This window comes from Brachycentrus maculatus, unplaced genomic scaffold (assembly GCF_059751285.1).
Source record: "Brachycentrus maculatus isolate JH-2025_06_01 unplaced genomic scaffold, ASM5975128v1 h1tg000306l, whole genome shotgun sequence".
Lineage (NCBI taxonomy): Eukaryota > Metazoa > Arthropoda > Insecta > Trichoptera > Brachycentridae > Brachycentrus > Brachycentrus maculatus.
The window spans coordinates 765,169-779,455 of record NW_028281056.1 but is presented as its reverse complement, the minus strand read 5'-3'; the positions used below and the strand labels follow the sequence as shown (position 1 = coordinate 779,455).

Sequence of the window (14,287 nt, the reverse complement as noted above, 5' to 3'; positions counted from 1 at the left end):
GTAATATACGCAACCAAATTTGTGTAATGTATTTTTTCCATTTTCTTGGTTCATATTATACTATATTTCTTTCCAACTCAAATTTTCAATCGTCAAATAAATTCGAATCTAGAAATATACAATACTTTACCAAATTTGTACACTTGATCGTTAATCAAACCATTTTTATTTCATTTAAACCACCTTTTGTAGAGCATATGGAGTCCGCAAACTGTCTCCAAGATTCTCTGTTGGCTAGCAGCTCCTTTGCATCCTCCCAAGTCAGATCCGCGTCCCGAAATTCTGACGAGAACTGCCGATGAATTGTCAGCAGTGGTCGTCCTGGGAGGTGCGAACCTGATGCCTTGTAAAAGATGCAAGCTTGATCAAGGCTCTCGGGAGGAGTACTTGGCCAAGCCATCTGAATCGACTTTTCTTGACGACAGTTGTGACCAAGATTTGCTGCACCTAAACCGCACGCCTAAAATTCTTCGCAGACACCTATTCTCAAAGCTAAGTACACGGCTGCTCTGGGCCCTTGTGAGGCGCCATGTTTCACAGCCTTATAAGAGAACAGCAGCAATGCAGGCATTGATTAGGTGGCATTTAAATATGTTAAGAGCTAGAAATGCGTTATATATGTATTCAACCAAATTTGTGCACATATAAGCATGAAACATATAAGCTTTAAGTGTTTGAATCTTACTACCACATAATTTTAAAAGAGTCATTATTTAATTTGATCATCCGTATCAAGTTTGAACTAACGTATCTATTATTGTTACTTTGCAGTTAAAGTACCTTATCCACGATACTCGCTAGTTATAAAACGTTCTGTTGGAGTATGTAGATACGTACATATGTTATAACGTGTGAAGTCAATAGAAAATTACGCAATATAACAATAAATTCACATCCCGTAAAGAACTACATAAATGTGCCATGATACTTTGACTAGATAATTATGTAGGAAAACTATATTTTCCCACTGTAAACTGTTACAAAATAAATCTTTAATATTTATGGTCGTACAGACATTGTGTCATATATTACTGAGGTTTTTTTGCAAAAAGCACAAACCATTGTGGTATGTTTAAAAAACACTTTATTAAAGTTTGTGCCGTGAAATTAATTTTACAAAGTTAAGATATATTCTTATAAAATAACAACTAAACAGTTATTTTTCAAATCGATTTTATTTGACCAGTCTTTATGACGTCCACCTCCGTAGTGTAATGGTCAGCACGCTCGGCTACCATTCTGGAGATCCCGGGTTCGATTCCCAAGGGAGGTAAAATAAATAATAGTGATTTTTTCACTGTCATATTTATTCAATATTACCCTGGACTGGTACCTGAAGCGGGGGGCTGATCACCTTTCCTTCATGTGTAAGCGATCAAGATAACACTGCGTTTATATGACGCAGTGCCCTATGCACCATTGGGGTGCGGATAAGGGTTTTATTATTATTTATTATTAGTCTTTATGATGATAAAACATATAAAGCAGTATTTTTTCCATTAAATGCAGTTCCACCAAGAAAGGTCAAAAAATAAATCTTTTGATATATGTATAAGAAGTATATTTTTTTAAAATATTTATATCATTTTTGGGTGTTCCAATTCTACGTCACAAATCAGGAGATAAGGGTTAAAATGTTTGCAACAGTAAAAAATGGTATCAATAAAAATTAATAAAAATTATGAACGAAGTATAAGCTGTCTATTTACACTACGTATATTGAATACTTATTCTGAAGTAGTCAGCATTTACCTATTTATTTTATATAAAATACATCATATATATTTGATGTTACTGATTTCTAAAGATGACATGAATAAAGAAATCCCACTACAAATATTTAATATTTTAAAGCATAAGAAAATGTTTAAAAATATTCTTAAAAAAACGTAATTTTGAAAGCTTACCGTTTTGGCACCGAAAGCCTTCTCTGGCGAAAGAATGAATCCATTGTCATTTTTTTACTAAACTTTTTTTTTCGAGTTTTCTTTTTTTATCAACTGACCACTATCAATATTCGACAAGTGAATTACCGAAACTTTTCACATAAAACACATAAAATAGTCAGTAAATTTGAGAAAAATCCCGCTAAAAAGCTCACTTTTCATCAACTTTAAACTCACTTAAAAACACTTATATTTAAACAATATTTTTTTGAAAAGCTTTGGATGTACATGTATGAAAATAATTGATAAAATAAAGTTTATTTTACTTAATAAAGTGTATATTTTTCACAGATAATAATGTGTTATTTTTTATTCAATTAAAATAATATCATTTTATTTCGTAGTTTTTAAATATGTATTTAATAATTTTAGTATTTTTTGTGAATTAAATACATATGTTGTAGTTTAATATCGTAGCTGTCAAACGCGTGTGTTTACAATATTCGCGAGTGTTTGCACCGCGAACCGCTAACACAACCTCTCCCTATGAACGTTTGTGCGCTACTGATCAACAGCCTTCCGTTCCGCCATTGCACGAGTCAAAGAGAATGCTCCAATACCGCGGGAGAAATGGTGGGAAATTGGAGTAGGAGCACATCAAAAGGAACCGACCCACACAAACCTGTTCAAAAAACACCCGCACATCAGATCGTCACTTTTGTTTAAGTGGCCGAGCTTTCTCAAAGCCGCGTTCGGCGGATGTCACCTTAAATTTTTACAATGTGTGCCAACAAAAAGGAAAGCTTTTTTTAAATTGACCAAAATTTTCAAGTGTTTACACTTTATATCTTTTTACTAATTGGTTTATTTTTTTATATTTTCTTAGTTTTTGCAACCTTCTTCCAGACGATGGGTAAGCGGGCGTCCATGCGTGTCTACCGTAATGAACAGTAGACGAATGCGCTGCACACGATGCACTATACACTGCGGCTCAGTCTGGTTTAAAGGAAAAGAAAGAATATGAAGAGCAAATAAGATATTATTTTTTGACATCTCATCAAAGATGAAGAAGAATATCGAAGTCTGGGCACTGATCACTTCACACACGTGTAACATTCACCAATTCTACCCATTATTAACAACCACACTACTCAAATTCTTGGAAGTTCTATAAATATGAACGAATTTTGAAACATTGTTCTTGAATCACTAGAACTTCACTAGAGACATCTATTGGTGAGATGAAAAGAATTTAGAATATCTGGACATACTCAAAATGTTGTAAAGCAAATAAGATGTTTAATTTGATAATGAAAAATATAAATAAAACACTTGTTTTTTTCACTTGATACACAATAGAATTCATTAAGCGTCCGACTGCGCTGACAGCTGATTGTCACTTCACGCCCGGTTTTTTAGAATATCTATTGGGTTTTTTTTTCACATTTTTTTAGAATACACACACAAACACACATATATATATATATATATATATATATATATATATATATATATATATATATATATATATATATATATATATATATATATATATATATATATATATATATATATATATTGTCCGCCTCCGTAGTGTAATGGTCAGTACGCTCGGCTACCGTTCTGTAGGTCCCGGGTTTGATTCCCAAGGGGGGTAAAATAAATATAAGTGATTCTTTCACTGTCATATTTATTCAATATTACCCTGGACTGGTACCTGAAGCGGAGGGCTGATCACCTTTCCTTCATGTGTAAACGATCAAGATAACACTGCGTTTATATGACGCAGTGCCTTATGCACCATTGGGGTGCGGATAAGGGTTTTTTATTTATTATATATATATATTTATATATATATATATATATATATATATATATATATATATATATATATATATATATATATATATATATATATATATATATATATATATATATATATATATGTATTTAAATTCCTAACCGTCCAATTACCCTTTTCAAAATCATATATATATTTCGAAGGAAGGCTTATTTTTAATTAAAAAAACGGTATTTTAAGAAGTAGAAAAAATCAATCACGTCAAATGTTACTTGGGTTTAAAGAACATTAAGTTGCGATTTAACGTATGATGGGCCTTAATACTGCTGATACGTTTATTGAATATGTATTTGATATTGCATTTTTACGTTTTTAATATTATGTTACATAACCCATGTATATTGATAAAGACACGTGTTAAGTATAAACAATAAGACTATAATACGATAAGGAATATGTTAACATGTTCCACACTGTAGTTACTTTCACATATATTAATAAAATATGTAAATAATTAACGGTCATCATCTTTCACCTTCTTTACTGATGTGCACTAACTATCTAACCAACTAACAACAACGCCATCTCTTTGAAGGAGCATACAGAGAAAATAGAATGCCACACCTGGCAAATGAATCTCCTCATACAAATCCGTCATTTATTCCAACTCCTGACCTGACCACGCCACCAAGTAATTGACATATTTGATCACGTTAAGTTTCCTTCGATCTTCCTCTGCTCCTATTTCCAATTACCTACATAATGTTTTTTTTTAATATTCTTACATACGTCAATATATCAAAGTACTTTAATCCAAATGAAACATCATTTTTATATTTAAAATCGTATTATGTTTACTTCTCAGCTTAATAAAATAACGGAGTTTAAATTAAGTTTGAATAATCTCATTTAATTTATTTTAGAAGAAAAAAAATGACAATTTTTTTCTGTTACGTTAAATTTCTGATATTATTTCGGAATAAAAATTGGTAGAAAAATGCCAAATTCATGTAAATGAATTTTCAAAAGCCAAATTAAATTTATACTTGTATAATGTATTTTACGAAAATGGCGCTATTCAAATTTATTATTATTCGCGATTGATTTCCATCTGGATGATTTTTTACCTTTAATATAGGAACTTGTTTTGAAAAAAAAGGTTCTTTAATTTTTTATTTTTTTTTATTTTTTAAAAGGAATAACCCGCAAAGCGTCTAATTTAGATGCTTGTGCAGGTAAGATAGTAAGGATAGGGAAGGCAAATGTGAAAAATACATAATAAACACCAAGATCAATTTAAAATAAATCTCGCTTGAATTTATTTAGTAATTAGCAGGAATCGAACCCGCGACGCCACTTCCTACTTCCAGTTCCTACTCTATTTAAATTAAGTATTATACATTGTAAAGTAATGTTAGAATCGGTGATATTTCTCGGGAGGAAGTATAACTAGAATGTGTAATAAATATTTCAGCGGTAGAGCAAGCACGATACCTGAGGATTAAATACACAAACGGTAAATAAACGATGACGAAATTCACTCTTTTTGCTTCTTCTTCTTCTTTCCATGTTCACTCCCTAGGTGGAGCATATGGCCAACACGAGTCGTCTCCAAGTCACTCTGTCACGCGCCATCTCCTTGGCTTCCTCCCAGCTCAGTCCGGCGTCTCGAAGTTCCGCTGAGTATAGTCGGTGAATGGTCGTCAGCAGCCTTCCGGGGCGCCGGAATCCTCGGGGTTGGAAGAAGAGACATGAGGGGTTGATGCCCTCAGGTGGCATTCTAAGGACATGTCCCAATCATGTCCACCTTCTTCTCTTCGGGACTTCCAGTATGAGGGGCTGTTGAGTTCTTCTCCTCACATCGTCATTCCTGACGAAGTCATACCACTTTATACCCAGTATTCGCCTCAGGCATCTAGGAAATATGTCTTTTTGCTTAGGAAATATAAACTTGAGTAAAGGATGTAAAATAAACCGTATTCAATACGTAATCTATAATACGAGTAGTACAATGTTTATGACGCAAAAACCGTATTTATGATTTAATGCTGAAAACCGACAGTTCATACAATCGCAAATATGCAGTAAAATAGGAAATACATGATATTCTGACAATTATTAACATATTCTTGAGTTATGATTGAAGTATTGAAATATTTTAAAATATTAAATATATGCATAAAAATCACAATATTAATATCAATTTATATTATTTCCTGATGAGGCGTTTACTTAATAGAATAACATGATGATTTAATATAAATATAAAGGATTTATCTAAGACTAATTTTGAGTTTATTACTCTTAACCCGACTAGCTTTGAGAACCATAGATGTTCTCAAAACATGAACTTACAAATTGAGAAACTATAAATAATTTACTGTTTGACGTGGGGAGATTTTTTATTCGAAGAAAAGGTTAATGTGTGGTATTTGGTTTAACGACAACATGGAAAACAAGGGTGAATATGATGATTTCCATGTTACCATTAAACCCTTCACCCTTGACCCACACCCTCTATGTAATTACTATCCTACCCTTTCTATCTGTATTGCTCGTCATTTTGTAGATGAGAACATCTGTAGTTCTTGGAACTAATTGTGTTTGCATTATAAACTCAAAAGTGGTCTTATAAAATGGTTTTTTTATATTCAATATTCATGTAATTTACCATCCTTACCTTATTTTTCCTGGCTTCATCCCAACGTATCGTCTTTGTAGAGTTTTAGGGTCAGCTTTCCTCATCTTCGTGTTATTTAAGAGTTCCTTCTATCATATACAACTTCACCTAGGTCATGTCTTGAATCATGTTATCTTGCTGTAGCATCCATAAATTTGTTAGTCTTACTCTAGATGTCTTTCGAGGAAGACCAAAAAAACAATTAAACTTACCTGAAAATAATAATTGAAAAATACAAGCGAGATAACTCGTTTTAAAAATTCAAGTTTCTTCATTATCAATGTCAGTAACTTTAATTTAAAACGACGTCATAATTAAGCTGATCTTGAAATAACACACCTCTTGTATTGACACTGGTACTTGCATTTAAATATTTCAATTAAAAATATGTATTTTGTGATGAAAATCCTTCCTTTTTTTTGTAAAGATTGTAAGTTTCATATACCTGTACATAAACCATATATGTCCAAACGTAAAAACTTCAAGTCTTAAAATTTAAGTATTCCTTTTTTTTCATTTCAATTATTTTTTGTACCCACACATATTTAGTTTATCAAAATATGTTGGTAACTAAAACTCGCTTCATATCAATTAGCATCAAATTTCATATATTAAGAGAAAGTTAATTAAGAAAAATAATGATCGGTAAAACAATCTTATAAATTAATAACCAAGGCTAAAAGGTCAATATGGAGTTCTTAATTTTTTTAATAAATATCTCAGTGAAAACTATTGTATACATGTATATGAATACACATCCGTAAATTATTGTTTTTATCTTAAAACGAGAGATACGACTCATCATAGATAAAAGTAGCGATTTTATTATTTTTTTAAATGTATTATTTGTAGTTTTCAAAACTAGTCGTGTGTAATAAAATAAAACTCAATAAATGGTATTATACAAGTGTTTTATTTTAAAATAATAATAATTTTTTAAAAAATGTTAATAAAAGTTATTAAAAATCTGAATTCTTTAAAAACTATCCACTGATTAGTTTGAAATCAAGATTTCAAGATGTACATACATACGTATTATTTATTAATGGCATACTTGCAATTTTTAAAATAATATATACATAAATATATATATAAATATAAATATATATAAATATATATATATATATATATATATATATTATATATATATATATATATATATATATATATATATATATATATATATATATATATATATATATATATATATATTATATATATATATATATATATATATAATATATATATATATATATATATATATATATATATATATATATATATATATATATATATATATATATATATATATATATATATATATATATATATATATATATATATATATATATATATATATATATATATATATATATATATATATATATATATATATATATATATATATATATATATATATATATATATATACATATAAATATATATATATATATATATATATATATATATATATATATATATATATATATATATATTTATATATTTATATATATAAATAAATCAATAGTAAAAATAATTATGTGTCGGGTTGTGGTCCCGTGGTTAGTGTCGCGGACTCTTAAGGCAGATTTTCTCGGTTCGAACCCACTCTACCACAATTTGATACCTATTTTTAATAATGAACCGCTTAGGCTCACAGAAATAGTATGCAAGTGAAGTATTATTGTAAATAATAAAAATACAAAAAAATTTATAATTAATGTATGTATGTATGTGTACTTACTGCTTGTACACTTCATACATCCTAAGTGAAGTCACGATATTTCACTTATACACGGAGATAAAATATGATTTTATGTTTTGTATTATACGAGAAGTTATAAAAAAATACGTAATTTGAAACATTTGTACTAACATTCTTTTACAAAATAAAACATGTGCAATATATTTTATGGTAACAAGGTAGGCGTGATGCAGAACAAAATAATTGGATGACGTAATTTCAAACCCGACAGTCACTTTCAAAAGGAAAACTAGATCCTTATAAAATGTACAATATTTCTAAAAATAAAAATTCAAATTAAAAAAAAAATGTAAATTTTTAACATTATGAATGTGTCCAAATACTTGTACACAAATCTGGATTATCTCCGCTTAGGAGTACTTTTTTTTTCATCTGAACAAAGATGATGAAGAATATGGAAGTCTGGGCATTTACAGGACTTACGACCATATTCTTCTTCATCTATGTTGAGATGTCAAAAATGAAAAAATCTTCATTTGTTCAAAATCTTAAATATTCTTAAGTTATTCACCGATAGAGTCCGGGTATAAACCCTTTTGTATGGAAGTGAAGCAGGGAGTTGGCAAGTGAAGGATGAAAGAAGACTAAATGCAGTCGAAATGCGATCTCTTAGATGAATGTGCGGTAAAACCATGTGTGATAGATGTTCGAACGGTCATACAAGGATAAGAAGGAAATTGGATAGTGTGGTTGTCAATCATGGGTAGAATGGTGAGTGTTACACTGAATAAAATGATAATTTAAACCAGCTTTTAATTGGTCTTAAGCTCAGAAAATACTTAGACTTCATTATTCTTTTTCATGTTAAGATGTCAAGTTGTTATTTGAACTCGTAAAGGGAGAAACCAAGATTTGTGATCATGAATCTGGTCACACCCAAAATGTTGTGGGATGCGTATTTCTTGATTTACTTTTTCGAAAAATATAAGAATATTATATTCTCAATATTATAAATATTTCAAGCATTTACTTTGTGGTTAGTCAATTTACTTATTTTTTTTTTAAATGTTAAAAATATTAGTTTATAACCACTCACCGAGATTTTTATGACTACCGGGTTCGAGACGTGCCCGTCTCTTCGTCAGGACAATCACTACCACAGCATGTAAACAATACCACACTCCACCACTATAGCACCATTTACACACTTAATAAAACTACACAAAACGTTTGCATGCTGTGGTAGTGATTGTCCTGACGAAGAGACGGGTACGTCTCGAAACTGGTAGACATAAAAATCTCGATGGGTAATTATAAACTAAAATTATTATATTTTTGAGAAAAAATAAATAAATAAGAAAATTATTAATTTTTGTAATAAAGTTCTTGTTTTTCTCTAAAAAGTATTTAGAGCTTTGTATCAAATTACCTAAGAAATCAATAATAACTGATTCCATAAAGCGCCGGGTAATAACGATAATTCCATACGTACATTCGAACATATTGCATATAAATAATAATCATATGTAATAAATATAATTTATTATTGTTTGCGAAAGTCATTCACCTCATTTCCGCGGGCCACTCTCTTTCCCCCTTTTGTTCTCTCCAGTCAAATAAACTAGTTTCTTAGTCGCAATAAACATATTTTCGATATGAAACTAACCGTATAACCTGTGAATTAATAATTTCTATTCATTTCGTATTGTTTTTTCTGCTTCGAATCTTTTTCTTTTGATTGAAAAGATAAATATTTGTGTTTTTATTATTTACACAAATATTTCAATTTCATACTATTTTTGTGAGCCTAAGCGGCTCATTATTGGAAATAGGTATAAAATTCTGGTAGAGTGGATTCGAACTGAGAAACTACGACTTAAGAGTCCGCGACACTACCGCTAACCAAGGGACCACGACCCAATCGATTCTAGACTTTTCTTAGATGGGAATTGCATTTATTATTTACCTTGCTTATCATGTACAAGGTTTATAAATACATTTTGAGTGTGACTAAATTTGGACACACTCAAAATGTTGTAAAAAAATTATCTGGTCAAATAAGCTAAAGTAATAAAATGAAAAAGAAATATTAAAGCATTTCATGTATGTGATTATATTCCAGGATTCGGACCTCACATACAAATAAAAAAGTTTCTGCCCAATAAAAAGCCTCTTTCATCAGTGATTTAAGCACCATATTTCGAAATTAAACCATATATATATATAGAAGTTCCAAGAATTTGAGTAGTGTGGTAATCATGGGTAGAATTGGAGGATGTTACGCTGTGTAAAGTGATCGCTGAAACTAGCCTATGATGGTCGTTAGCGCTGTAAATGCCTATTCCATATTCTTCTTGATCTATGTTGAGATGTCAAAAAAGAATACGTTTATAGATCATTAAGTGGATTTTTGTTTCTTCTAACTAACAAAAGGTGTTTTATTTTAATCTGTGTTGGGAACAGGAGGGATTATCTAGCGTGGGACAATCGGCAACTTCTCGGCATTTGCTCATTGCTGGAAGGAAACCATGTAACACTCCTCAGGAGAAGCCGGACTGTTGACTGTCATTAACAGGCCTTCCGTTCCACTAGAAGAGGGTTCGGCATTTTGTGGTTAATTCCAGACTGGCTTAAATATCGACCAGTGTATTTTTATATTATTCATATATATATATATATATATATATATATATATATATATATATATATATATATATATATATATATATATATATATATATATATATATATATATATATATATATATATATATATATATATATATATATATATATATATATATATATATATATATATATATATATATATATATATATATATATATATATATATATATATATATATATATATATATATATATATATATATATATATATATATATATATATATATATATATATATATATATATATATATATATATATATATATATATATATATATATATATATATATATATATATATATATATATATATATATATATATATATATATATATATAGCTCACTCCTTTCAAGAACGTCATATATCAAAAATCGTCAATTTTTGGAATGCCCAGAAAATGTTCTATGTCCCAGCAAAAGCAGCATATTTCTAACTTAATCAAGTTTTTGATTTATGACGTTGTTGAAAGGAGTGAGCGATATATATATATAAATATATACATATATATATATATATATATATATATATATATATATATATATATATATATATATATATATATATATATATATATATATATATATATATATATATATATATATATATATATATATATATATATATATATATATATATATATATATATATATATATATATATATATATATATATATATATATATATATATATATATATATATATATATATATATATATATATATATATATATATATATATATATATATATATATATATATATATATATATACATATACATATATAAAACAGTCATCATTTTTATTTGAATTGTTTTACGAAACAATTGTTTTATCAATTTGAAGATTTGTTCGTAGAAACTCGGATTTTCTCGGAATGTTTTCAATAAATAATGACGTTTCGAAATCAGTTTTGCTATTAGTCAATTTGTCAGTAACGTGATTCCGAACAATGGAAAAAAGCATCCGTATATAAAATAGATTATTGCTGTTTTTTCTACTTTCGTACGAGAATCGCAATGACCTTCCAGAAAAAAAAACTTTCACAAACTTGTAGAACATAATGTAACCATTACTGTCTTCACAAATAAATATATGTGTGTGTGCTCAAATTTTATTCCGACTAAGGCTAACATTATAAATAACGTTATTATGGTTGAATCGGTAGAAGGTAAGAACGTACTCACGAAATATTAAGATGATTCCCATAAATCCATAAAGCATGAATGGAAAAATCCTTTCGTTTTCACATAACATGTATAATTATACAAATTATACAGTGCAAAATAATCGCCAAAGGTGTATATTCTGTATCTAAAATAGTGATTTTAAAAAGGGGTATTCTCCTAAAAAAATATATAAATTGTAAATATTTATTTAAAAGAACAATTATAAACATATTTAAAATTTAAAAAACTTGCAGAGACCCACCAAGCCATCTTGTGTGTCTTGTCAGTGGAGTTCTTTTTACACACGTTTTTTATTATATTTGTCTATTTTAACCTAATTTACACACAAATAAAGAGACTAAAAAAATAAAAGTTATGAACATATACTTTACAATTTTCTAAATATATTTTACAATTTTTATAGAATTAGCTCTTGATCATTCCTTTATTTTGCCTTTGTTCCATATTTTATTTTGACCTCTAACCTCCGTCGGCAACAAATTTAAAATGTTCGGAACGATATATTGAACTCCCATATTTATTATTAATTCTTGGGACTATCAAACCTTCGTTGTGGGTGAATCGTGTATCATGGTTGTGTACTAGAAGATTTTAATATTTTTGTCTAGTTTTTATTCAATGATGATACTCATCCATAATATCCCAAGTACCGGAAGTAACTCATTTTTTTTTCATTTTTATCCCTAACTTTGAGGTAAAGTGCCTTATAGGTTCATGTGGCGTACACATTTTATAACAAACAATGATAAAATATAACATTAAAATTAAACAATAAAGTAAATGTGGAATTTAAGAACTACATATATTTACATTCTTTTGAGTTCGGCTGTGGTCAACTCTGCCACAACTTGATTCCTATTTAGTTTACATCAACAAAGTATTGACTTAGATAATTCTAAATTTTTCGACATCTTGACATAGATGAAAAATAATATGGGAGTCTTGGTATTTACAGGGTTTAGTTTAGTATTTAGTTACAAAATTTAGGTAACTAAATACTAACCAAGATTTCGACATTTGAACTTTTTATATAAAATATATTTTAACGGTAAGACAACCAATGTCTGGTTCATTTAGTTGTCAGATCAATTCGAGAATAACATATTCATTTTAAGTTGAAATCAAGCATGTACAAAAAAGTAGTTAATCGATCAATTTAGGGTCAAACAGTTCAGACAAATTTGAAAGAATGCGTGTAAGACACACTTACTATTTGAATGCACCAAATATTAGAAGTGGTTACCAAAAAAATTATCTAACAATCTAAGAACCATTTTTTTTAAATAAAAAATTTTCGTGTAAAAAAATAGTATGAGATTTAAAATAGTGCATCCTACAAGTGTAATACATAAATATTCTCTCCAAGCACAAGATCCACACCGTAAAAAAAATAACCCATTTTTTTCTGTTTAAAATTTAATGGGCGATTTTCACTCTCATATTTGTTTAATATCACCCTACTTTGGTACAAGAAACGCAGTGCTGATCATCTTGCGTTTATGCAATTAACGATCAAGATAACACTGCATCGCAACGATGCAGTGCCCTATGCTCTATTGGGTGCGTATAAGAGTTAAAACAAAGAAGAAAAAAAATATTAAAAAATTTATATGAAAATACGACGAAATTTTCCCTATACTATAATTGTATAATTCTACCCAAAGTTTAAACACTTTAAATTTTAATTATCATAATCAGTTAATTAAGCGTCACCTAGAGGTCTCTGTTTTAAACCCACGAAGCCTTACAATAATATAGCCTTCCGAGTCAATTATAAGCGGAATAAACGCCTCCATACAATACCATTGAATCGAGTATCAAATACTTTGCGCGATATCTTTCACACGACCATAAAACTTCTGTTTTTATCTTGATTTTGATATTTATTAGCAGCCATTTTTGAATGGACATTATTTTAATACAAATGAAAACACAATTAAGTTTTTAGCTTAAACAATGATTATCATTTAACAGCTTAATGGACCGTTTATAGTTTATTTATAAACTTTGACCTCCTAATTTTAATGTTAGTTTTGACAAATTATTTAAACAATGAATGAATTACCTGAAATTGAATATTTTAGTTGTATTTTTGCGGTTATTTTATTATATCTGATGTAATTCAAGAATATTTTAATGAACGTGATACTCATATATACTCATTCTCTACCTCTCACATTCAACTATTCACCTGATCCTTATTTCTTTGCCTTTTAATACGGAATGTTGGAAATATTATTTATTCTTTTTTAAATTAATTTGTTGCTCTATTTGAGTGTCACATAAAATACATTGTATGTATTTAACACTCTCTTTAAACAATCCACTTTTTAAATATGATATC

The 14,287-nt window shown here is 28.5% G+C and overlaps 1 protein-coding gene across 1 annotated transcript in view; it reads right to left on the bottom strand.

Moving 5' to 3' along the window:
• pip (heparan sulfate 2-O-sulfotransferase pipe) overlaps nucleotides 1–2,413 on the bottom strand; it is a 183,844-nt gene extending 181,431 nt beyond the window's left edge. The window contains exon 1 of the mRNA XM_088267864.1: nucleotides 1,908–2,413. Coding sequence (XP_088123990.1) covers nucleotides 1,908–1,957 — 50 coding nt within the window. The 5' untranslated portion in view covers nucleotides 1,958–2,413. The remainder of the gene's footprint in view (nucleotides 1–1,907) is intronic.
• Between the last annotated feature and the right edge of the window lie 11,874 nt (nucleotides 2,414–14,287).